General features: G+C 48.0%; 9 protein-coding genes across 9 annotated transcripts; 5 read left to right on the forward strand and 4 right to left on the reverse strand.

The window, feature by feature from the left end:
* Positions 1 to 1,216: 1,216 nt before the first annotated feature.
* Positions 1,217 to 3,037, forward strand: GL218_04207 (uncharacterized protein; the record flags this gene model as incomplete). The annotated part of the gene is made up of 4 exons (XM_033580795.1): positions 1,217 to 1,544; positions 1,667 to 2,701; positions 2,767 to 2,795; positions 2,876 to 3,037. The coding sequence occupies 4 exons, from the start codon at positions 1,217 to 1,219 to the stop codon at positions 3,035 to 3,037; spliced, it is 1,554 nt and encodes a 517-aa protein (XP_033436404.1).
* Positions 3,038 to 3,723: 686 nt separating this feature from the next.
* Positions 3,724 to 4,577, reverse strand: GL218_04208 (Ubiquitin carboxyl-terminal hydrolase isozyme L3; the record flags this gene model as incomplete). The annotated part of the gene is made up of 2 exons (XM_033580796.1): positions 3,724 to 4,094; positions 4,202 to 4,577. The coding sequence occupies 2 exons, from the start codon at positions 4,575 to 4,577 to the stop codon at positions 3,724 to 3,726; spliced, it is 747 nt and encodes a 248-aa protein (XP_033436396.1).
* Positions 4,578 to 5,177: 600 nt separating this feature from the next.
* Positions 5,178 to 6,176, reverse strand: GL218_04209 (uncharacterized protein; the record flags this gene model as incomplete). The annotated part of the gene is made up of 1 exon (XM_033580797.1): positions 5,178 to 6,176. The coding sequence occupies one exon, from the start codon at positions 6,174 to 6,176 to the stop codon at positions 5,178 to 5,180; it is 999 nt and encodes a 332-aa protein (XP_033436397.1).
* Positions 6,177 to 9,442: 3,266 nt separating this feature from the next.
* On the forward strand, positions 9,443 to 12,135 carry GL218_04210 (Hydrolase; the record flags this gene model as incomplete). Its single annotated transcript, XM_033580798.1, has 2 exons — positions 9,443 to 11,147; positions 11,204 to 12,135. The coding sequence occupies 2 exons, from the start codon at positions 9,443 to 9,445 to the stop codon at positions 12,133 to 12,135; spliced, it is 2,637 nt and encodes an 878-aa protein (XP_033437118.1).
* A 941-nt stretch (positions 12,136 to 13,076) lies between these two features.
* GL218_04211 (Chromatin structure-remodeling complex subunit sfh1) lies at positions 13,077 to 14,896 on the forward strand (the record flags this gene model as incomplete). The annotated part of the gene is made up of 2 exons (XM_033580799.1): positions 13,077 to 14,738; positions 14,801 to 14,896. The coding sequence occupies 2 exons, from the start codon at positions 13,077 to 13,079 to the stop codon at positions 14,894 to 14,896; spliced, it is 1,758 nt and encodes a 585-aa protein (XP_033437117.1).
* A 584-nt stretch (positions 14,897 to 15,480) lies between these two features.
* GL218_04212 (uncharacterized protein) lies at positions 15,481 to 16,338 on the reverse strand (the record flags this gene model as incomplete). The annotated part of the gene is made up of 1 exon (XM_033580800.1): positions 15,481 to 16,338. The coding sequence occupies one exon, from the start codon at positions 16,336 to 16,338 to the stop codon at positions 15,481 to 15,483; it is 858 nt and encodes a 285-aa protein (XP_033437120.1).
* Positions 16,339 to 18,302: 1,964 nt separating this feature from the next.
* GL218_04213 (uncharacterized protein) lies at positions 18,303 to 19,523 on the forward strand (the record flags this gene model as incomplete). The annotated part of the gene is made up of 1 exon (XM_033580801.1): positions 18,303 to 19,523. The coding sequence occupies one exon, from the start codon at positions 18,303 to 18,305 to the stop codon at positions 19,521 to 19,523; it is 1,221 nt and encodes a 406-aa protein (XP_033437119.1).
* A 512-nt stretch (positions 19,524 to 20,035) lies between these two features.
* GL218_04214 (uncharacterized protein) lies at positions 20,036 to 21,472 on the forward strand (the record flags this gene model as incomplete). Its single annotated transcript, XM_033580802.1, has 1 exon — positions 20,036 to 21,472. One exon carries the CDS (start codon positions 20,036 to 20,038, stop codon positions 21,470 to 21,472), a length of 1,437 nt encoding a protein of 478 aa, XP_033437122.1.
* Positions 21,473 to 21,903: 431 nt separating this feature from the next.
* On the reverse strand, positions 21,904 to 24,145 carry GL218_04215 (Positive regulator of purine utilization; the record flags this gene model as incomplete). Its single annotated transcript, XM_033580803.1, has 6 exons — positions 21,904 to 22,819; positions 22,874 to 23,479; positions 23,541 to 23,768; positions 23,835 to 23,935; positions 23,991 to 24,010; positions 24,076 to 24,145. The coding sequence occupies 6 exons, from the start codon at positions 24,143 to 24,145 to the stop codon at positions 21,904 to 21,906; spliced, it is 1,941 nt and encodes a 646-aa protein (XP_033437121.1).
* Positions 24,146 to 24,976: the final 831 nt, after the last annotated feature.

Genomic DNA, 24,976 nt, shown 5'->3' on the forward strand with positions numbered 1-24,976 from the left:
CGAGGGAGATCTCTTGCATATCAAACTACCTAGGTACCAAATTTATATTATTCGGATACCTAGGTAGTCACTAGTCGTTTGCGTCTTAGTTGTACGGTAGCCAATGGATCAATGTTCTTGCTCTGTCTTTCTCTCCTCTAGTGGTAGGTGTAAGGATACCTCGTATAGTTCTCACAAACACATCGCATGTCTCCTCGGAAGGGCGTAATACACACAAGTAAGCCAGGTGTTTAATATATTTGGTTCATAAGTGCTGTTTATGGTAATCAACCGACGAGTGCTTAGTCTCCCGGCATCCTTCGGGATTTCGAGGACTTACTTAGAGCGATCCAGTCACACGTTCGTGAGCTCAACTTTGGTTACGGCCCCAATGTCGTAATGGGCACGGTGTCGTCACAGTTCAACTACATGCATGAATAAGGAGGCTAGGGAGCCAAAAAGGCGTGATGTATGCTGATCCAAGGGAGGACAATGCGGCATATGTTATAAATATTCCAAAGTTTTTAAAACTACTAGTTATCCACAGTAACTACCAGATATATCGATAACCATAGAATCTAAATACCATCAATGTAAGAAACATCAATTTTAAAGAAAATCTAAACCAATAGGCCAAAAGAACTGTCATAGGTACCTAACATTGAGTGTTATATGGCTCGAGAGTATCAGAATATACTTCACTTGCCCTTTTTTCTATAATGTATTGAAATCGAGACGGTCGGTTCTGAGGAATAAATGCCTAGGCTAGCCTTATCTTAAATTTTTGGAGTAACGATTTTATGTTTATACTCTTTCCTCCTTAACAGGCCGTCTCCTAAATAACATATGGCAAGTCCTAAGAACCGATTGCAACTACTCGTAAATGTTGGAAGTAAAAGAACTCGTAGCCCATAAACATAACCCATAGAACTTACCTCATAAATACTCATACCCAGAAGTAAAGGGAAATGCATAACTCCCCAAGGTTAAGCACTCGAAGTTGGTAGTGTTGTCTTGGATGCCGAAATGCCATCTTCACCTACTATCCCAAACTCTTCATAGCCTTCAGATTCCCCTAGACAAATATAACCTATACAGAACAATTAAATGTAACACCACTAGTGCGGATGACTCAATTGCCCATTTCTGGGTCGAATTCAATCTCGGAATCGGAGCGCACGCTACGTGAGGTCCAAATAACATCGACACCCTTCAGTCTGATCTAGAAGGAAACACGATGACTGAAGGAAAACAGAAATCCAAGGCAAACAAGGCCGACCCCGCTGAGGACTGCAACTGGCGAGGTGACAGTCCCGAGCCAGAGCTAGATGATCTTGCACACAAAGAGGAGCCCCATCAACCTCGCCCACCCGATGAGGTCTGTAGTTGGCAGGGTGATCCTCCTGAGCCCGAGTTAGATGACCTTGCACACAGTCCCAAGCTATCACCTAAGTCTCAATTAAATACACGGGTTGAACAACTACTAGAGGAGGTTGAGCCAATGCCACTGGATGCATTCCCTAAGCCGGAAAATCACAGGAAAGCTTCGAAAGCGCACTTTGAAGGTCAGTTGCCATCTAATATCATCACTGCTATACCTGTGGAAAAGCTCTGGAGACTCCTAAAGCTAGATGGTTACATCGAAGTCTTATAAAACCATAAACCAACTGACATCTTGATTCATTAGATGAGCAGCCTGGAGAACAAGAAGAAGACGCTGCGGAAGGAACCCTACATGAGAGGATTACTCAAGGAGTGCACCAGGCATTGAATATCTTCCACAATATCGTCAACCCTCCCAGTTCCCAGGCACACGAAGAAGTGTCAGAAAACGGCGCGGAGCCTCTTTGTGAAGAGAGTAATCCTCACTCAGGGCCTTCTCGAATTCCGCCGATCCTCACCATAGTTGAGCCAAAGAATCCTAAAGAGGAAAAGGAGAAGGCGAAAAGAGATAAGGCAGAAGCCAAGAAGATCGAAAAGCAAAGAAAGGCTGAAGAAAAGGAGGAAAAGAAAAGACTCAAGGTGGAAAAGAGAAAAGAGCACAAGGAGCACAGAGAACGGCGCCATAAAGAGAAAGAACGGCACCACAAGGAGAAGAAGAAAAGTAAGGGGAAGGAGAAGGAGACTACTTCACCTCCCGATCTACCTCATGGAGCTCATGGCTCCACCGCCACCGAATCACATCCTCATCCTGGATGTCAAATATGTGAGCATCCTGAGGAGCAGGGAACACATGACTTCATGAAGGGGCTGTTAGAAAGTTGGGAGGGATTACCATCTCTCAACGACCTGACCGAAGCTGCCAAGAAACTACTCGGATTGAAAGCCACAGATGACACTTCTGATGCGCAGCAGAGTTGCCAAGACATTTCCTTGAGTGAGCAGGAGTTGATCGAGCACATTGCAGCGCACATCGACAGACATATACACCAATACATGGACCACAAGCCATCTGGAGAATGCAACGCGTCAGCCGGAAAGTCCTCGTCCAATAACCCTCCCTGTCAGAACCCGTGTCAGGAATCAGACATACCTGGCCAGCAACAACAAGCTAGCTGCGAGGATGGGCGCCCTCCCGGCCACGGCTTGGACGGTAATAGGGACTGGCCTATGACTATTATGCAAGGTCACATCTTCCGCAGCATCGAGCCAATGTCTGCCCCTGACATCGCTGCGAGTCAATCTCCCCCTCGGGATTATTCACCCTTTCGCACTCCAACGAGTCGCTGCGTCTCTCCGTGGTGCGAAAAACTCGGTCTTAAGTTAGATGACCCGCCCCTTTTCCAGAAACCAACGGTGCCGTGGTCGAGAAGAGGGTAAGATAATACATATAACATCCGCTTTTTGAACAGAATGTACCAATAGCGTAGTTATGCTAACCCAAATTCCTATCTAGATTCAACTCCAGCCCGAGCCGCATGAGGACCGCCACCACTTCTTCCTGCCTCAACGCGCCACTATGCTCACACGCGGTCTATCACGAACACGGCTTATACGCTTGCGTCCCCGTCTCGCTGCTGCCGGCTCTCAGCCTCGAATCTTCTTGCTGTGGCCATAGTAGCTGTCACTACGCCTCGCCAGTTATGACGCCCCTGCCAGTTCCACACACCCCATGCCCATTGTTCAATTTCGAACCGTTCGGCACCGCCGAAACGATTCCTCCCAGCACACCTCGCAGAAGTCTGTCGGCTAATGAGACACAGATCGTGTTTTGATACTTCTCAAAGTTGAAAGATGGGCTTGGTAGGAGCTTAGGTTAGGATGGCTTTAAGATTGTTCATGGGGGCTGTTGATATGCAGGATATGGCGTGTGGAACAAGGAGGTTTTGACAGACTGAACAATCAGTCTGAAGATTGCTACAAGTTGATCCTAGAATGTAACAAAGATTGCTGAAGTCGATTATAAGTAGTGTCATTCATTAGAGTATCCATATTGCTCGTGTTGCTTCTATCGAAGCCAGGACTAGAGCGGTATATTGACCGTTCTATAATAGATAGCCCTATAGATCTCCCCCCTTAGAACTCTAAGTGTATTATCGTTTATTTGTATGGCTCGTGAAAAGCAGCCTGGCTTTCACGATAAACACGACGATGATATAGCACCATACAACTATGGCTTAACTTACACAGATCATCCTCATTTGTCTATCTCTCGAGAAAACTCCTTGGAGAAAACATACCCAGGTATGTGGGTAGGTAGGTAGTCGTAGACCAACCACCCCCCATCCATCACCACCACCACCCTTAATCCAACGACCCAGCTAGCGCAACGCAACTAAAACGCATATCGCCACCCCCTCGCTCGAGGAACTGCAGCGGCCCCCACAGCAGCGCCTTGTCAGACAGCACGTCCTCGCCGTCGTCCAGCTTGCCGCGGGCAATAGGGCCCTTGCGGCGGCCGTCGAGCTCCCACAGCGTGCCGTCCTCCGTCTTCACGAAGCACACGTAGTGCAGGTCGACGTCGTCCTGGGCGTCGGGCGCCGCGGTCGCGCCCCGGCTCGCGGCTTCTTGGTGTGCGGCGGCGAGTTCGGGAGTGTGCTCAAGGAGGGCGGAGCGCTGAGCTGGGGGGAGCGGGATGGAGGCCGTTAGGAGTCGGTGGAGGGGGGTGTTGGGTTCTGGGGTTGGGTTTGGGGGGTTAGTATGGATGGTTAGTATGGATGGTTGGTATGGAGGAAGAAGAAGAGGAGGAGGAGGGATGGGGGGAGGAAGGGAGGGTACTCACCAATGAAGCCCCGTGCGGGCCCGTTTGACACGGCATGTAGCAGACCCATCAGCCCACACGCGTTGCGGATCGTCTGCTTGTACCAAAGTACGGGCTCGTCGTCGCCGCTGCCGGTGTATTCCTGGACGCCGGCGTCCTCGGCTAGCCGGTGCGATTCGTATGTTGCCGAGACGGGGAAGACGAGGAGTAGAGCGAGGGCTGGTCGCGGTACGAAGGCGAGTAGTTCGGGTTCCGTGATAGAGTATACGTCGTGGATCTGTAGGGCCTGGCTTAGGCCTAGTTTGTGAAGCAGGGAGGTCATGAGCTCTGGGTTCGCTTCGAGGGGGATGAAGGCTAAAGAGCCGGGAGATGGGTCGGGGTTGGTTGTTGTTGACATGGTGTCTGATTTGGTCGTATTATACTAAGTGGTAGGTAGATTGGATTTATTATAGAAAAGATGAGTTCTCGAACGAACGGATTCTCGTCCCCCCGCAAGAATCTACTAAATTTAGCCCGAGGAAGGGTAAGGTTGGTATTTAAGTTAGTATCAGTCTGAATAATCGTTGTATATTGCCCCGCTATGACAGGGGTTTGTTTGGAGGCAAGCTAGAAATATGACGCCACTCATCTGGCATTTTTAAAGCTGAAGCTTTATCGATTAGAGTGGGGTATACGGATAAGGGTCTTTATACTATATTAATTCCTAGGTAGACTCATATTTAGTACGACAAAGAAACATACCTACATAGTGGATAGCTTCATGAAATACATATCAAGAGTTGTCATTCTTGTATGGACCTTTTATTTCTCATCACATATCATGTCTCATATTCATATAATCATAGGCGTATGCATACATCTCTAATCCAGTCGCTTCTTACGCCAAACTCCAACAAACCATCTCCCAGTATTTTTTCTCCTCAAAAATCGTAGCCCATAGCGTCGTTGTCTATTGCCTTTCCCCTTTCCCCTTTCCCATAAATAAAAGTCTCTATCGCTAATCCGAGCTCTTCTTTCGGCTCTTGCGGCCCTTCTTCAAGCTGTTGATACCGTCTTGTACCATACTTCCTGTATCGCTTGCAGCTTTCTGGCCGCGCTCCTTAACTTGGTGTTTTTCTGCTTCATCATGAATATCCTTCACTACGTCTTTACCCACGCTCGTGCCGCCAACCCAGTCCAACAGCCCCCAAGCGCCGAAGTTACCGCGCCCGCCGCTTGCATAATGTGTTGCAGTACGTCGTGTGATGCCGCCCATGATAATACCCGGCACAATGTTGTAGCCAGACATGGACATCGTCTCCTCCAACGTCGTCAAGATAGTAAATAAGAAATATGTGAGTAAATGTGGTTGGATGACCATAGCTGATAAGTATACCGGTAATGTGCGATTAAAAAGAAGCGGTAGCGGATGGTCCGTATACAGCATCAGCGCATACGGAGCAGCGTGCTTGCGGGAATGCGCGTATGCGCTATGTAGCCTTGCCACTCTCCCCCGAGAGTGTAGCACAAATCGGTGGAGGTAATACGTCAGGATTTCGCGGGCGGTATACAGCATCAATATATGCTTCACGATCTGCCAGGGAAGTGGTAGTGCCGTACTAGTCTTGAAGAGCGGACGGCGCAATAACGTTCCAGCACCTATGGATATACCGGCTTGTACAGCGGTGCTGAATCCAAGGTTGAAGATAGCGAGCAGGACCTGTCGAAGTAAGGAGGCAGCACTTCGCCGAGGTAATGATGTAGAACCATAGAATTTAATAGATTCCGCTAAGCTGGGAACTAGTGTGTCGAATAGCAGAAAAAAGAGCGACGGCACCAACCAGAATACTATTCGTACTGCTAAAGTGCCGATTAACTCGATTCTCAGAGGCGAATGAGATAGGACGAGTGTCGTCCAAGTCATATAGAAAAATAGGAGATTTAGTGACCCCGACCACGACGACAGCATCGGCCCACCGAAATATGAGACTATCGGAAGAGATAGTAGGAGATCCATTTTGTTGGTATTACCGCTTGTCCCTCTTGAGTATACAAAGGCACTAGATGAAGAAATATGTGATCGGTATAGAAGTAGGTATGTATCTGTATGTCTAGCTATTTAACGACACAAGTATACTCAGAGACGTGAGTTGATAATGCCTTAGGATTTAATTTCTTAGGACTTCGTTGTTCATCTAGAAGCAAAGATACCTCAATCATACGAAAAAAATCATAAAATTCTTACGTGTCTTAGGCCTCACCTTTGCCTTGAGTCCTTGATTTGATACGCACCTGCTGATGAACAGCTCAATGACGTATGTTGTGTTGTCATTTGGTATCTAACTTCTTGATTGGTCGCGTCGTTGATGAATTCTCTGTATCCCCTGTTAGCTTAGGCGGGGCCGTAATTATTTGGTCGATGTGAAGCCCAAACTGCTGGGCTTCGATGCCAAGAAATACTTGCAGCAGCCGTGGGAACGGCTTCGATTTGCGGGGCATCTTCTTAGTTAAGCCTGCTATGATTGAAGCTGCTAAGCTGCTAGGGTGTTCTAGGTCTAGGCCAGGTACAAGGAACGGGAAAACTCCACTGATAGCCCGATAGTTTAGGTCCTGCGGGAATGTTTGTTAACAATTCGGGTCGCGCGCAACATTAATAATATTAAAAGTGCTAGGTTACTATCTTTTCCAAATGGCCGAGAAAAGATGAGCTTAACACCACGTGTAATTGTCACATAAGATCTATAACTACCGTCTCAAAGTTATTCCTTGCAGATGACGAATCGTTGCAAAATCAGTCTTGGCCTACTGCAACATCATCATCTTACAAAAGATGTGACAGCACAATTTTCGACATGGATCTATGGCATATAACCTTAAGAAACGACGTAACGATTAACTATCTAGACCAATCCTGCTCATCAGTTTATTTTATTTTATTCTTATATATATATTTCTATATAGTCTTTTAACTCAATTTAGTTTAATTTTCAACAATTAAACAACCAGATAAACTGTTGAAAGAATCTCCGCCAGATCGCTACGTTCCGAGCACGGATTCATGGGAGTCCCTTGCTGCGGGATAATATAGCTTAGGATGGCTGATATTGATCCAGGTTGAATTCATACATACATAGCTCTCAGACAAGCCTACGGTATTGGCAAGAATGCGTATCACTTTCTGTCATTCACGTGGCGTTTGCAGCTTGTCAATATTCTCGGCGCATGAACCCACCGAAATTGAGAAGCTCTGTGCGGGCTTTCCTAGACCAAGGACATAATCCAGGGGGGAAATTCCGAGACCAGGCAGCCAGGTCATCCACAAAAATAATTTCCGGACCTTCACAGAAAATAAAATCCAAGACAAAAAAAAGTTGCGATTCATCATGTTGAGCACGAAAAATCTGTTTTCGTCTCTTTGCCTGACAAGATCGTCGTGAGGTGTTTTCGTTATGATATGAACCTGTTGATACACGATACGGGACTGACATATCACCTGTAGGACTTTGTACGTTGTACTATAACTGCAGGTGACCTGATGGTTTTCGTTAATGATTTGGTTGCATAGCTTCCTCTTTGGCTTGTCTCACTTGCGGATAGTTCATTTAATACGAATAAAATAAGTTGTCAAACTTAGCGAAGCAGCGGCAAGTAGAGAAATAGTTTATACTCTCTCCACACCTCTCCACGTTTCCGTATAAACGGATCTTGTCGTTTTAAGATTCTTTCGAGACCTAAGTTCCACCCTCTCGTAGAATTGGGTTGTTATTTTACCTCTGTGCGTATACGAAAAGCTGCCTTACATCATACGTTTTCTTATACCTACCTACCTAAGGTAGTGTTTCCCTTCCCGCTTACTACCAAATGCTGTACAAATAAACGTTGACTGTTGTAGTTGTAACCTTAGGTAATTTGGTATTACCTACTCGACGCGCATATTCTGAAACGGAGTCGCATATTTCAATATATCTTATGTGTTCAGATATGTAACCTTTTAATGTATTAGATGTAGATACATAAAGTAGGTAGTAAGAGACAGCTAGGTTAACTAACTTTTCAGGGGCATGCATGTTAACTCCGACGATTGGAGAAGTTCAAGACTCGCGTTAATCTAAATTAGGCTCAGCTTTTTAATCTTGTCACTTTTCTGGGCTCGACCTGTGGGGCAAAGAAAAATGTCGATCTGAAAGTAAAGTTCAGACTAATAAGACCTATCAGCATACATTTTGTGATACAACATATTATCACATTGAGAAAAGGATTGGAATATAATAGTTGGGAACTTATAGAGTGAATATACTAGGTTTTGTAATATTCACCCGCTCAGAATACCGAATGCAGTTATGTAGCATTTATAGGTACATGTACAAGTATGTATCACCTGCAGACTGCAGAAACCGCAAAGCACATGCATGATGCCAGGGGGGTAGATTACTATGAGGTAGGTACCTCCTATATTGGGGTACTTACCTGTGCTCGGTGCTGCAAGAGGGACCCGAACTTGCACACAGACTTTCCGATCAAAGTAAACTACAACCACATGAGGCTTGTTTTCGTGTAGTTCAGTACCTAATTAGACCTACCTTACCTTCCTTACCTTCCTTACCCAATGATAATAAGTTGACCTAATTATTCGATCGCCGAGATGTCCACTTCCATTTTCCCCTGAGTCTAAAATCTACCAAAGTTTTGCTTCCGCAAATTACAGTACACGCTACCGGTTCCGAGCATTTTTTCCCATCAATGTGAATCGCGGTAATCTATTCTTCAAAAAACTTTTAGCCAAAGTTCTGTTTTCGATACTTAGTCTATCAGTACCTTCCATTTCTCAATTTATCCTATATACCCCTTGTATGTAGCAGTCGGATCTACACTACGAGACGGCCAGCCGTCGTGCCCTGGTTGCGATTGGCATAGGTATTGTACATACGGGACCTAGCTTATGTACGATTTAAGCGCCTTTTTCCAATTCTGGGATCTTGGAACCTTGGGACCTTGGGGACCTGCAGCGAATCTGTCTCGGTATTGACCCAGCATCCTGCATCTCGCAGCCACATCCCATCCAGTTCGTCCAGTTCGTCCTTCCCTTCTCTGACCTCCACATTTGCTGCATACTCTACCGAGTTGCAGTTGGGTGTTGGACTTGGAAGAAGTTGGAGTTGTACACCGCTTCTGCACGCGGCTACAATCAGAGACACAGGTGAGACCAGTCGCAATTAGGCAAAAACATTCTCAGCCCTAGCCTCGATCGCCGTGGTTTATTCCCTCTCCTTGCGTCTAACCGCTATGGATTACGGTGCCGCATCTAAGTCAACCGCTGCCGGACAACCACCCCCTATTCCCCGTCAGAGTCGCCACCAATCCCGGAGGAAGGCAATTGATCCTTCTATGCACTTACATCTTCGTGACGGTGACATAGATCGCGCCGGCGTACCGCCAGCCTCTCCCGAAGTAATTTCCTCTCTAATTACCAGCCTGTCTGTCATATCAAAGCCGGCGAATAAGCATTTCGAGGGGCAAAGTCTGTCTATGCCAAACTCCCCACGCGACGGTAGCTTCGGGGTTGAATACGGTGCATTTCCTGCTTCTAAGCTTGGTCGGTTACAAGAGGAGGATCTTGACCTTAACGAATTGGCTGCCAGTTCCCCTACCATTCGAACAGCGAAACCGCCATCTGGCTTCTCCCCATTGACTGCCCCAAAGTCGCCACGTCGTGAGTCTTCGGGTGGAGGGTTGAAGTCACTCTTGCGCAACTCGTCTAGACCATCATCAAAAGGTTCCGTCTCGTCATACGATGATACACGTAGCATAGGCAATCTTTCGATCGAACGTGGATTACCGCCCACACCCGAATTGCGCAGACAGCGATCGCACGACAGCTGGGGAAAGAAGCAATCCCGCAGCCACAGGGGTTTAATGTACATGAGCTCCAAAGAACGATTACGTGCCAGTGAGACAGAAAGGAAGCGCGCAAGCATAGGGTCTATTGGTACATCTAACAGTTTAGGTGCATTACCATCTAGGACTGACACTATTCTTGCCGAAATCCCGATTCGCGAAGAACCGAACGATTCACCAACAAAAGAAAGCATGTACGATTTAAGTCCATCTATCGATACCAACAACGTTCATATGTCAATCCCAACTCGCGACTCTTCTTTGCGCAAGACGGGAACCAACGCCAAAAGATCCTCACATAGGTCATCACGGTCGAAAAGAGAAGGCGACGGCGGCTTCAGCGACGCTATTCCGGAAGGATCTGAACACGCTATGTCGCGCGACCCATCCCATACAAGACGACGACACATAAGTCGAGCAAACTCGGAGGCTGGTGCTCGGAGAAGAGACGATTCTCTACCACCCGAAATGCCACACTCTGCAAGAGCAAGCACATATTCTGCTAAGAAGCCCCAGGAAGCCAATCATACACATCAGCGCTCGAGATCATATTCAACTGATACAAACGGATTTGAGGATGGCGCTCCATTTCCGGCGGTAGCTCAGAGCAGAAGACGTAGTGCGCATGGAAGTGATCGCAAAACATCAGGGCGCACGACTCCGGATTTGGGCGAGGTTATTAAACCTAAACGAAGCAGCTCACGGTTAAAGCGCCTTTCGGTAGCAGGGCCTAAAAGCCCGGAGCTAGAGAGGAAAAAGGAGGTGGCTACTCCGGAGCCTATGGTGGGCTACGAGCGACCTCAAAGCGCGGATTCCATTGACGATGCTGTCGAGTCTTATTTATGCTCGCCGAGGCTGTCGCAGAAGATCCGACATCCGCAGACTGGCCGTGTCATATCGTTTTCTGAAGTTGGCGATGCTGAAGGCTCAGCAGTGTTTTGCTGCGTTGGCATGGGCTTAACCAGATATATCACGGCGTTTTATGATGAGCTGGCGCTGACACTAAAGTTACGTCTGATCACCCCCGACCGGCCTGGCGTGGGTGATAGTGAGCCGTATGCTGACGGGACGGCGACACCCCTCGGTTGGCCTGGTATGTCTATGCTCTTATTTGATATCATACCTTGCGCGAATATTAATAGATTATAGATGATGTTTATGCGATCTGCCAGGCGCTCAAAATCAACAAGTTTTCTATCCTTGCGCATTCTGCTGGCGCTATTTACGCTCTTGCTACCGCGCTCCGCATGCCACAGCACATCCGCGGCCGTATTCATCTTCTGGCCCCTTGGATCCCCCCGTCGCAGATGAATGTGTTCGGTACATCTCAAGCCTTACCTCCTACTAATGCAATCCCTACATCCCAACGGATTCTCCGAGCTTTGCCAACTCCTTTCCTTAAAGCAGCTAATAGCTCCTTTATGACAGCTACCAGCAGCTCTATTACTAGCTCACTACCTAAAACTAACACGCGTCGTGGAAAACGGAAGTCCACTGTCCCTGCCAACTCAAACAATCGCCGAGACATAGCACCCAGCTTGGATAAGGAGAATTTAGTGCAGGACGCTGCAGACGGGAAACCCCTCCCGCTCTCTGCCAGCGAAAATATGGATCGGTATCGTCCTAATGGCAGCGAATTTAATCCCCAAACTCCTATTATTACTGCGGCCACCGACGCTATTGCGGATAAAGAAAGACAAATGACATACGACATGCGGCTCACTCACGCGATTTGGGAACTCGCTACTACAGGGGCCAACCCTGCTGTGGACTTACTTGTCTGTCTAGAACGAAGGCATACAATTGGCTTTCGTTATGTAGACATTACCCGCCCAGTCACCATTCATCATGGAAGCAGGGATACACGTGTCCCGGTCGAAAATGTTAAATGGCTTGGAAAGACAATGCGGCGTTGCGAAGTCCGCGTTCTCGAGGGTGAAGGACATGGACTGATGGCTAGCGCCACAGTTATGGGCTCCGTATTGATGGAGATAAGTAAGGAGTGGGATGACTGGATGATACTTACAAATTCGAAGCGGACCGATGAGAGAGGCCGAAGCATACGAGCCAGCGCCCGGTGAAGAAGCATCATTGCTTATGGTATAGAGATGTGTTTTCTGGAGGAACACCATATCGTAATATTTGCGATTTAGATCATACCCGGCGCATGGGAGTTTTGCTAAATCTCGGGCTTAATGGTAATAGGGTTCTCATAAGAAGGAATGTTTTTGCTTTGTTGCTTTATATACCATGACAAGCTTGACAGCGCTCTACGCCCATTAAGCACCTATAAAGCTTTATAAAATCAAGCGTTGAAGACCACAGCTGGGCGTTGTTGGATAATGAATATTGGAGGAACGAGGAGGATACCGTGTACAAGTAGTTTTTAAGTCATAAACACGACTCGGACGAGAGTCTGCATAGTAACTAATGTTTAACTCGAATATCCTTTTTGAACTGGGCTGTAATTAAGATTTTATCTCACCACTTCGATATGGTACTTGTAGAGGCATAGGTTCACTCCCACTTGTAACTATAGCTTACCTAAGATTTTCGGGATTACGTATGTAGCTAAACGCACGGACCCAATACAATGTTACGGGGATAAACTTCGGCGACCCACGTGATCTATTCCTTCCCTAGCTTAGGGTCTTTCCCCATGCGATCAATCAGTTAACCAGTCAACTCGATTTCGCTGTGGAAATTTTACGAGACGAGACGCGTTGCGTTGCGCTGCGACAAGACGAACAGCCCCCCGGCAAGCTCATGCAAGCCATAAACATATATTGATCTTTTTAATCCACCTCAACTTCAAACTTCATTCCACTGGGTACGATACATACCTAACATACAATACTAATAACTACCCATTCCTATTTAATCAAGTTTTAACTCAAGTGTCTGACTTTCTAGTTCCAAATATTGTTTGGCGCGTTGCCAGATTTCAATTATTCTTTCCAACTTGTACTATCAGCATGAGATGACATAGAAAGACTTTAAACTGCGAAAACTGCGACACAACATGGAGCCTAGAAGTACTCCACAGGCGTTCCTCTCGTCCTACGCGCCCCGATTGCGCGTTTACAATAATTCTCTTCTCACTCCCGTAATTCATTCCACCGCACCAACCGGCCCAGTATCGCGAACGACAAAACGTGGCACCACGGTAATTAATTATGCCGAAGATGGTTATGACTACGATGATGACGATGACGATGACTCGAGACGGCGACCTACGGGCTTGCGCAGTCTAAGACGAGAAGACAGCGCATCACGGATAGATCCGAGCGATAAATTTGGGAAGGAAACGAATAACCCTGTTACAGTTCAGGGTATCTGGAGGGATTGGATGCTGAAGACCAAGAATCGATCAGATCTAAATAATCAGGCCCAAGCTGCGATGCCCGTTACTCTTATTCCTATTCGTATCGACGTCGATATTCCCGCCTTCATGCCCTCCGCGGCGTACCCTCTGCCTCGGGGTCTTAACCAGCCACCTCCTCAGATGGACCCTGCGTTATACAGGACAGGCGACATGACAGTTCCTTATAAACTGAGGGATATTTTCTTATGGAATTTACACGAGACTGTCATGACGACAGATCAATTCGCGCTCAGCCTCGTTCAAGATCTAGATCTTCCCAACCAAGGTGCTATTGCTGCTGAGATTAGCAGACAGATCAGAACCCAACTAGAAGAGTATGCAGGTGTTGCGCTTCATCCACTCTTCCATTCGGAAGATAAGGCGCCTACGAATGGCGCCGGACTAGCTCCTCAGTTGAGCTTCCGCGATACCCCGGCAACTCCAGCTACTCCTCTCCATAATTCAACACGTGCTCCTGAGACTCCGTTCCGAAATGGTCTCGATACCGGATTTGATACTCCAAAGGGTGCTCGTTCGCAGGTCCCCGATATAACAGCCAGTGCCACACCAATTCCCGCCGACTCGGATGAGCTTAACCCCGACGACACCTACCGATGTATAGTTTCCCTCAACGTAAATCTTTCTTCCCAACTCTATACGGATAGGTTTGAGTGGTCGTTACTTCATCCTCCTGGCACAGCAGAGGCGTTTGCCAAAGTCACGTGTGCGGATCTGGGCCTCGCTGGTGAATGGGTTCCTGCTTTAACGCACGCAATATATGAGGCAGTATTACGTCTTAAAAAGGAAGCTTGCGAAGCCGGCGGTCTCGTAGCGGGATGGGGTGGTATGGGGACTGAATTTCCCAATGACGCTGCTCACGGTGCGGATGCCGGCTGGAGGTATGATCCTGAGCATCTCGCAGACGAGTGGGAGCCCAAGATCGAAGTGCTGTCGAAGGAAGAGATAGAGAAGCGAGAAGTCGACCGAGAACGACAGATCCGACGTCTTCGCCGGGAAACTGCTAGATTTAGCAGTAATGCCGGCATGATAGGTGGCGTACCAGGCTTGGGCTTAGGCTTTGAAGTCGAAGAGGAGAGGATGGGACGCGGGGAGAGATCGAAGAAAAAGAGGAGATTCCGCAGTTTAAGTCCCCTCGGGCGATCTGGTACTCCAGGTGGTAGGAATACGCCAGATGTTGGATACGGCGGAGGAGGGGGCGGAACGCTCACCGACCAAGAGAGGCTTAACTGGCGTTGTACCCATTGCCGTATCTGGGGCACGAGCGTCTGGGCAGTCAGAGATGGACCTTGGGGTCCTAGGGTAAGTTTAGGTACATTCCGATCTTTTACATGGGGATATTTACTAACGATCGGCTGGTATAGTCCCTCTGTGCCAATTGTGGTCGATTCTACGAGCAAACCAAGAAGCTGCCTCGGTGGACAAAGAATTTACACTTGGTGGACTTGCGTCCATTTTAGGGTGATGGAGCTCGCGACCAGGCTCGTGAGCCTTCCGAAGAGAAGGTCGTGCCTACAACTAGTGTTCTAAAGAGGAGAAGAACCAGAAAGTGATTTTAGTATCAGGAGGCTGTGTTTACGAAAGAAAAAGGCGTTTCTGGGCGGAAACTTGCAATATAGCATGGGGAGTTTTTCTTTTTTAAATCACCTGCCAGGAGTCGTTGGCTATGGTCTATACCACTGACATGTCTGCGCGCGTGAAAACGCAGACAGTTAATTAAGATCACTTCGCTTGCCGCTTGGGATTTTCTCAGAGGCAAATATTGCATCTTCTTTTTTTTTTCCAGTTGGCTGTATCATCGCTGCCCCCCCTATTTGTATACTAGATTACAGGTGCGCGCGAAGGCTACAAGGAGACACTATTGAGAGAACTCCGCCACGTTAGAGAAATGCCCAATACCAGAGCACTAATTACTGTTGCACTAATCTAATCCTATGAATATCTCGTGTTACATGTCCGGACTCTTCTCGCAAACACATATACTACAATTGCCAACTTTTGCATACGATTAGGTCCTTAGGTACCTAATTATCACCTGGTCATCCTAATAGATTCCCGGGAGGATCTTATACGGCACCTCACGCTTGAACTGAGCCCACTGCTCCTTATACTTGTTGGTGCAGTAATCATCCAGCACGCCCGCAGCACGGTAGCTCAGATCCCACATCTGCCAGGCCGTCATGACGAGGCCGCCGATCCAGCCGGTAGCCACCATGGTGTACCCGCCGCGCCAGAGGGAGTAGCCGAGGTAATTGACGTGGCGGGCCCAGCGCCACACGCCGACCTTGCACACCTTGCCCTTGTTCTCGGGGGCGTCCTTGAAGGCCTTGCGTTGCGCCTCGGAGACGGTTTCGAGGGACAGGCCGAAGACGTACATACATAGGCCGAGGAGCGTGCTGAGGGGGATGTCGACGGGGGAGGACGATAGGAAAGGGAGCGCGATGGTGATTTGCGGCTGCGAAAACAGAGACGAGGTGGATGATGCGAGCGATAGGACGCCGTTGGTGCTGTTCATCACGGTGTTGTACAGCGCGACGGCTGCTGCCGCGCCCGCTGGGAACGACTCGTATGAGAGCACCGTTTGCCAGTAGATCTGCTTGGCGGCGGAGCCGCATGCGAAGACGAAGAGCAGAGCGCTGGTCGGACGGCCCAAGGCGTCGATGAATGGGATTCCGGTGTGCAGGACGGCCGGGGATGCGGCTGCGGCGCTGGTGATGCCGGCGCGGGCTAGCAGGGCGCTGCCGAGACCGGCGGGCGCGAGAAGAGCATGTTGGAGAGGAAGATCTAGCAGGCGTAGGCCGATGAATGTCAAGGTGCCCCAGGGGGTGGGGGAGCGGTCGCCGCGCTGGATTAGGTCGACTTTCTTGTGCCAGGGCTTGGAGTCGGGGTTAGTGTCGGCCATGGTTACTAGTAAGGTATATCACGAAGATTTTGACTTTATATAAGAGGTGATGATTGGATTGTCATTAATAATGATGTATTAACTAGATAAATAGATAGATAGATAGATGAATAAATGAGCTGGTAAATAAAAAATACTACGAGCTGTGGACGTCCGAAGACTTTCATGTTGTGCAACCACCGCGCGTCATGCGGATTCCAGCTCGATTTGGCGAGGGAGAGATTAAAGAGGCGTTTTTAGTGTAGTAAGGTAGTACATAACATAGATCTGAGTATACCTATAATATCTAATCTGAATACCAGAAGGTATGTATTTCCATCACACATTAATATGTTGATATGTCATACGTGGGAATTACCTAATTATCGACAGTAGATCTCGTAGCTATACACTAGCAAGAGAGCTCTTACCTTACTTTAGGTATAACTATGGGAAGGTAAGGTAAGGTAAAGTAAGGTAAGGTACGACGAGAAGCTCATGTGGAGCTCCGTAGATCGATGACGACATAGCTTTGAAATCGCAGGTTTAAGGTTTGCTTAGGTAGTTATAAGAGCTATCGGTCTAATGTACCTCGCCTTAGTACATAGGTACCTAGCAACCTTAGAATAAGAACGGTGACTTGCAAATGAGATGAAAAAAGGTTGAAAAATCTCACTCTTAACATATCACTTTTGGCCCATTACTCGTTGCTCAGTGTGTGAGTATGACAGGGCCGAGGTTCGTTTATTAGTTTATCATCCCCGAGCTCTTATATGCAAATACAGGCATCGCATCTGCATATCAACTTTTAGTCTCTCCGCTGTCCGATTTATATCGCGATTTGCGGGAACTTGTCGCCATTCCGGGATAGAGCTTAGTGGAGCAAAGTTTGCCTTAAGCCGGACGATGGCGCCTTGGCTATGTGTTGTATCTTCAAGATTTATATATCCAATATTTTCGCAGGTGGACTTATAGATCAAGTATAACTATAGACAGAAAGTTGAGGTCGAGTCATAACAACTCACGTACACAGTAACACCCCACCATCTCAACAGAAAAGGGAAAAATATAAGAAATAAACTTGTGATAGAAACCCCGCGTTAAGTAAAGTGATTCCTCCTACATCGCAGAGTGGCATCACAACATCCTTATGCTACATAATCTATGCACCTACGGGCCCGCTCGGCCGTCTTCTATACGACCTCTATACGACCGTAAATAGCGTACAGACCTCGAATCGGTGTTATATCCCGCCTTAGTCAGAAATTGTATGGTTACATAGCTATACCGGTTAGGAATAGCCGAGGTTCGTAGCTTCTTTCTGCAAGCCTTTTAAAGCCACTGCCAGAGCTAGCTATCACGTACTTTTCGTTAGAAATTTACCTAAGGATTACTCGGTAAAGGCGTGGAGTACGCTACTATTCGTTATCCCGGCAACTTGTCTAGTAACCTTCTCCACGTCCTTCATACTTAACCCGTAGTTAAATCTTATACATTAAGTATCTGACGGACTGCGTAAAAGATTGTGGGAAATATAAGGATATTTCGAAGAATTTAACAGTGAGTTACTTACGGGTTAAATATCAAGACGCGGCGGGAGCGGAGGTGGTGTATGTTACTAATTGTCATCCCAATAACCTGGATGGAGTTTATAATGTGATATCCTGACAACCACAGATCGTTCCTATTTGCAAACCACCCTGCAGATAAAACATCCAAAACCAATCCTAGTGTCTCCATAATAGTTCTTATTGGGTTCCCGGGAAGAGGGTCAGACGGCTCGGCGGGCTCCAGCTGCAACCTTCTCTAATGCAAAGCGAATGCGACGGTGACGGGTTAATACGTTGAACCGCCAGCTAGTCTCTCGCTTATTCGTTTATATAAACAACCTCGAGGTTCAATGGGGGCAGTAGACTGCCAAGCAATTCTCGCTGTCCTCTTTCCCCTTTTCAGCCTCCAAAAATAAACCCCAGAAGCACTTCAAGATGGCCGAAGTTCCTATTATCCAAATCCTCAACAAGAAGGATTACTTCAAACAGGCCTTGGTGCCTATTCCGGACCCCTTACCCCCTCTAGGGGAGTCATCCCTACGGATTCGGACGGAGGTCATTTCTCTAACCTCTAACAACTTTACCTACTGTAAATTGGCTGATATGGCCGATTGGTGGGGTATCCACCGAATCCCGCCCACGGCCCCGGCACCATACAACGATGATTCCGTGTACGGCCGTATCAGCGCCTGGGGCTACGCCAAGGTCGTCGACTCTACATTTCCCAGCGTTCCCAAGGGGAGCTACGTCTGGGGATACCTCCCTATAGGTACCCTGCCCCTAGACTTCCAAGTCAGGGAGACCGGCGCCCCTGGCCAGTTCTTCGTCACGGAGCCTTACCGGAAAAAGCACCTGAACTTGTACAACCACTACTTCGTCTTCCCGGAGTCTACATCTAAGGAGATCCAGGCCAAGACCGACGCCATCGCCTACGATGCCTTGTTCCGCGTCATGCACCTAACAGCGTTCCTCATGGCCGAGTTCATGTTCTCTCAGGACCCTAAGCAGTCTGTCAACCTAACCCCGGAGCAGGCCGATCTAACAGACGCTACTGTCATTAACTTCGCGCCCGGCTCCAAGGTCGGTTTAGCATTCGCCCGCGCCCTACGGACAAACCGTACGGCGTCGAAGCCGGCACGCATCGTGGGCGCCGCAAGCGAGTACTCGCAGGCGTTCGTCAAGAGCACAGGTCTATACGATGCAGTAGAGGCGACGAGCGCGGATCCTCTCGAGGTGGCCTCGCGACTAGGCATCTCTAAGGACAGCAAGATCGTGATCGTAGACTTCGGTGGACGCAACCACGTTCAATGGAAGTGGGCAGCAGCCCTAGTGTCGGCGTACCCGCGGGTGCAGTTCATCATCGTAGGCGCTGAGGTCTCGGAACCGTCAGCCGCAGTAGCGCCCGATGGCAAGCCCCCGGCCGGCCTCGACATCTCGCAGGTCATGGCCGATACTCAGCAAAACCAGGCCATCGCTAAGTTCGGCGAGAAAGAGTACTACGCGCGTGCGGACGCGGCGTGGGAGAGCCTCCGGAATGAGGGCATTCCAGGTGTGAAGCTCGTTTGGGGCGAAGGTATGGAGTCGGTTAAGGATGCGTGGGATAGGTTTGCTAAGGGTGAGGTCTCTTCAGAGGAGGGGCTTGTATTTAAGGTATGAGGGGATAGGAAATTATTATCGAAGCCATAAGTTCGGAGAGGATAGATATGACATTCTCGCCTATTGAATTCTACAACTTAAAGCTTAAGTACGTATTAATTGAATAACGTAAAAGAGTCCTTCTTTTATAGGCGCTAACATTGATATAGTGCTACCGTGTCATAGGTGCCTTCTACCTACCTAAAGTAATTCATGTTGAATATGTACATACCTATTGATGGGTACCTACCTCTTATTGGCCGATTTTCTATTTTAGGTACCTAGGTACCTTACGTAGGGTTTATTGGTTCCAACTGCGACCCTATCGTAGGTAGTTGCCGTCTGAAGTCGTTGCTGTTTATATTATAAATATAGATTCTAAAGGGAGGCGCGAGTTGTCTGTAAGGTGTATATAAATAGGTAAGATCTGATAGTTAGACCTCAATACTTACTAACCTACATATCTACTAACTCTTACAAAACATCACCTTTTCTATCAAAACTTTTGATCTCCTCCAATATTATAGAGCACAATGGAGAGACTTCCAGAGGAAATCATCATAATTATTGCTTCTCTCCTCCCACCCATTGGCCTCGCACCCTTCGCCACGTTGTCACGGCCGTGGCAGCGAGCCATCGAGAGACGCACATTTTTTCGATTATACATTGAAAGCACGGATGAAGACCTAGGAGTCTTTTCGCGCATTGTCTGGCCTAATGATATGCGTCGCAGGTTCCTGCAGGACCTCATATTCACTGCCATCATAGACTCCGACGAAAAGACAGTGAAACCTTCGCAGCAGTTGCAGCGCTTTAGCGAGTCCCTAACATGGCATTGGCGGCAGCTCTTTTGCATTCTAGCAGAGGACGATGATAAGACGGGAATGACTTTGCAGCTGGGTTATATCGAGAGTATACGCGACGACCGAGGCAACAAGAGGCCTAAGTACCTCCGCTCACGACTTGTGTTAATCGGCAATGGCGAAAACTTCCCTATAGTGAAGTGTGTGTCGAACCTAGAGTTTTGCATAGACACCTCGGCGGGACGAGTAGCGCTGCGCACCGCCGTCAACCTCATCAAACGGTTGCCATGTCTAAGGCGCATCAATATTATGGCGGAAGATGAGGAAGAGTGCATAAACAATAGGAAGATGGAAGAGGTACATTTGGAGGATCGGCATAGCTTAGCCAATGCTCTAGTTAATGCTAACTTCCTCCCTAACACTGGGTGCCGAGAAGTGTCTCTATCACTAGAGCAGCATGACCCAATTATGTTTGAATTACAGCCTTCATGGGTCGCCCCTAACATCACGAACTCGCTATCATACGACCCCCTCGGAGCAGCTATGCGTATGTGGTCGCATAATCTCGTCTCCCTCAAAATAAGCGGCGTCTTCGACAGCTCACTTTTCTGGCCGAGCGAAAACGAGCAGCCAGGGATAGCTGTCTCATCCTGGCCTCACCTAAGAGAATTCCATGCCACCCTAGGAATGACGACACCGACCGGAGACTGGTACTTCCAGAGCGAACCTGATTTACCAAACAGGCGGAACATACCCTGCGAAGACACGATGCAGCCCTTGTTCGCGGCTTGGGCCAAGGCGCTCGGATGTATGCCTGTTCTAGAGCAAGCTGCTATCCATTTCCGCGTGAACCGGACCGCAGAGAAATTTGCTATGCATGATGACCCTTGGTCAGTCATCTTTCAGGCACCTGATACTAACACTAACCCCATACTACACAATTGGATAACGAGCCTAGAACCGTATTTACAAAACTCAAGGTTCATCTTCCAGAATACTAGGGGCTGGCGGCCTGAGGAACCAACCATGAGAAAGCTGCGGCAGTTGTTTCACGATAAATATCTGGGCAGGGCGATGACCGAACTGGAGCTCGACAGTAAAGATGATAGCACGATCTTAGATGACCTCTCCTTCACATGCCATGTATGTACTCACATAGACCCGTAGACGAGAGACGAAGCTTTTCGCGGTCTATCAATTGTATTTCACTAATTCAACTTCGTTTACTTTAACTTCTACTAGGTTAAAGCATCTTTTTATTTTGAAGCAATGTGTATCAACATTTATTATAAACATGGTGACTTTGCTTATAATAACAGCTTATCTAAGATACCTTTGCCAAAACCAAGTTCTACGCCAGGTTATAATGTAGATGAATGAGAAGAAGACTTAAATTGTAAACCGTACTATAAATCATAAATGCCTAATACCGAATATTCTCTTCCCACCCGTTCCTATAATAGAATGCCCGAAGCCAGACACCATGCTAATTACGGACCGTCTCAACGCCCTTCCATGCAAACATGCCTCGGTATACTAATAAGATCTCTATGCCGTCGAAGTCGTTTATGTTTCAAGTAAAAGGCGGTTCTTTTGAACTACTCAAACTTAGCTCCCCTCGACCCTCCCGAACTCCCCCTCATCAGAGCCTCAACATCAACACCCACCCACTTCATCTCCCTACCCATTGGCACCGATACGTTCTGGGGCGGTGTCGCGCGTTGCTTTATATGCTTTCTTACGCGCAGGCGGTCTACCAATTCGCCCGATATCATCTCGAAGCTCTGCTTCAGGGCCACAGACGTCTCCCAGCGCTCGCCGTACTTCCCGAGCGTCCGCGTAGTTTTTTCTAAGCACGTTAAGCTTCTCTCTACATTATCTACGCCAGGGCCACCGGGGCGCGGCGGTAGAGGGGGTGGCTGCGGTTTGCCGACCTCGATGAAGGGCATTGGCGGAGTGACGCCTGCGAGGAGCAGGTCTTCCGCGTCGCGAAGCACGGCGACGAACTGGCTTGCCATGAAGAAAACGCGCAAGGCGTCGTGGTATGTATAAAAGGCAGTTTTCATCTCGCGATGTGATATATCATATATGCGATCTAGGTACGCAAGGGCATGCTCGAAAATGAGTAGCCGGCCATAATCAGTTATGTGAGGTGCTCTAGCCGACGGCGCTATGCAATAGACGAAACTGTATCGCAGCTCAAGGTCGAATAGCTCCCTCATGCCAGTTGGCAGGGTAGTAGGGAGTGTCTCGGCCCATTCTCTCATATCTTGGCACATCTGCCAAATGAATGAGGATGAATTATGTAATGGAGTAGGCTCCGCTTGGAAAAGTGCCTGGTACCAATGTGATTGAGCTCGTCGTAGTTGGAAGAGTAGGAATGCAGGCTCAGAACCGGAAAGGATTTTGCCAGTGATCGATGCTCGGCGGCTGAATGATGAAGGCCGAGGCCAGCCAACATTTGTTGATGCGTCAGTGAAGGAGAAGGCGCGTGCATGAACCATGCTGATAGATCTTACTCAAAGAGTTAGCATCTCTTATACCATGAGCAGGGGTAAAATTACATACCTATCTAATGAATAAACGCAGTAGAAGGTCTTCCGCCTCATATCTAACACCGCTTTGTCCGAGAGCTGTTCCGGCGGGGGGTCCTGGTGAAATCCTAGGTCGATTACTGCTCTGGAGGTGAAGCCAATCAAATGCCAGCTATCGAAATGAGCTGGATCTAGCATAGAATATTGAGTAAGAAGAATCAAAGATTGTATCTGTGTCGTGTAGCCTGGCATCAACGCTCTGTCTGCGTGCTGCAAGGCCTGAGCCACAAACCGTAGTCCATTACGATAGTAATTATCGTTCTTCGCTCGACTCTGGGCGGTAGACCCAACAGCTAGTACCATATATACGAGCCAATAGTCAACATCTTTGATTGCTCGCTCCTGAAACGAGTACATTTGCTCAAGGATGGTGTAAAGTGTTGTTTCGGGGAATGCAGGAAACAAGGAATAAATATTTGTCATGTAATATTGAACAAGAGCAACGGCGTCTTGCTTAGGAGGCAAAGTTAAGTCCACGACGTTTGGAAGCGGGTCGTTAGAAGCGGCAGCTAATACGAGTCGCGCAAATGTCATGTTGCTCATCGTGGGTTCGAAGTCTCTCGTCGTAGCATTAATCGACCTTGCCATTCATTATTAATACATCACCGGTGTAGCCTAATGCTTGGCAGCAAGCGACTTACAAGAAGCCAAAGTCAGACATCAACGAATTGACATCTGACATCTCTCGTTTCCTAGCAGCTTTACGGTATATAGCCGCTTTGATAAGAGCAAGCGAATCTTTCCGGTCAGGCTCCGGCTGTGCTGGTGATACCTCAGACTCATGCTGAGCGACGGACGCCTTTCTTGATCGAGCGTACGCAAGTCGCTTTTCTAGCTTCTCTATGCGAAGTTCGAGCGCAGCGACGTAACTAAGCAAGCCGTGTCAGTAGAGTGATAAGGGTACCTATACGTAAGGCTGAATTAAGATCTCTTACCTCCGTTCCTTACCCCTAGCGAATTGATCGTTGGCGGCCGAGCACTCTTTCTCCCGGCCAGCCTTCTCACAGGCAGTACATGCCGGCAATTTTCCATCGCACTGGCAATATCGTAATCAGCACCGGGATTAATATACTGAACGACAACTGGACTACCTTGACTTTAGCACTTCGACCTATTATTGATATCTTAGTCTTGACATTCTTTAATTATTCATAGGTTTTATGCGATAGTACTGACATCTAGAGCAGGCTGACACTGGCCGTGACACCCGTAATAACGGGTTATCCGAGAAACTTGATCGCGGCATACTGCCCGTCTTCAAGCGAGAGCTTAGGCGTGTATAGCTTCCCGGTTGTGGTCCCTGACGTCCAGGGTCTTCGGGGTTTTTAATAGTATGAGATAGCGCCAATTCAAGTGGAGATCGTTTCCACAGTCGTGATAGCTACGTGGGTAGATTAGCGGTTTTAGGTTAATTAATATATGTACGGTATTATTGGCAGTAGGCGACATGCAGCGTAAGGGTCGTTAAATTTAACTTCTTATCCCGCTGAAGAAGAGTTATTGCTGTTTGGGAAAGAGGTTATGATTATTAAAAGTAATAGTGGCGGGTAGTAAGAATGAAAGATTCTAAGCTTGCACGTGGATATACCGCCTTTAGAGCCTTGGGGCTCAAGTGACGAGTCGAGAGAGGAGGCTTATTGCTTTTTAGTGGCGTTAGTAATACGTCTAAAGAAGAAACAACTAACTTGGAACCCTCTGTACAAGGAGCCTGTACCAGGAGCAACCTGTACATACAAGCAAGGTGTGCAGTGTTCCGAAGATGGGCTAGACCGTCACTACTACCACAGAAAATTGGGAGAGAGTGTGGTGGTATGTGTACCACAAACTGTGGGGGTTTCCGCCGATTTACAATTTAAGAATGATGGATCATTGCATAACCCATGGTTTGGCGGCTCCTCCTGGAAGCTTGGTGCGGCTTAGGATCTAATCGTCAACGATTCGCGGGGTTCCTTTCTTTCTTTGGTTCATCAAAGGAGCCGAAAGATATTTGTTTGAACTTTTGCTATTTCTGTCGTAAAACATCCGCTTTCCCGTGGAGCTGGGGTCATGTCGATGCCGGACGACGAGTACATATGCT

This window comes from Daldinia childiae (assembly GCF_008694065.1).
Source record: "Daldinia childiae strain JS-1345 chromosome Unknown Scaffold3, whole genome shotgun sequence".
Lineage (NCBI taxonomy): Eukaryota > Fungi > Ascomycota > Sordariomycetes > Xylariales > Hypoxylaceae > Daldinia > Daldinia childiae.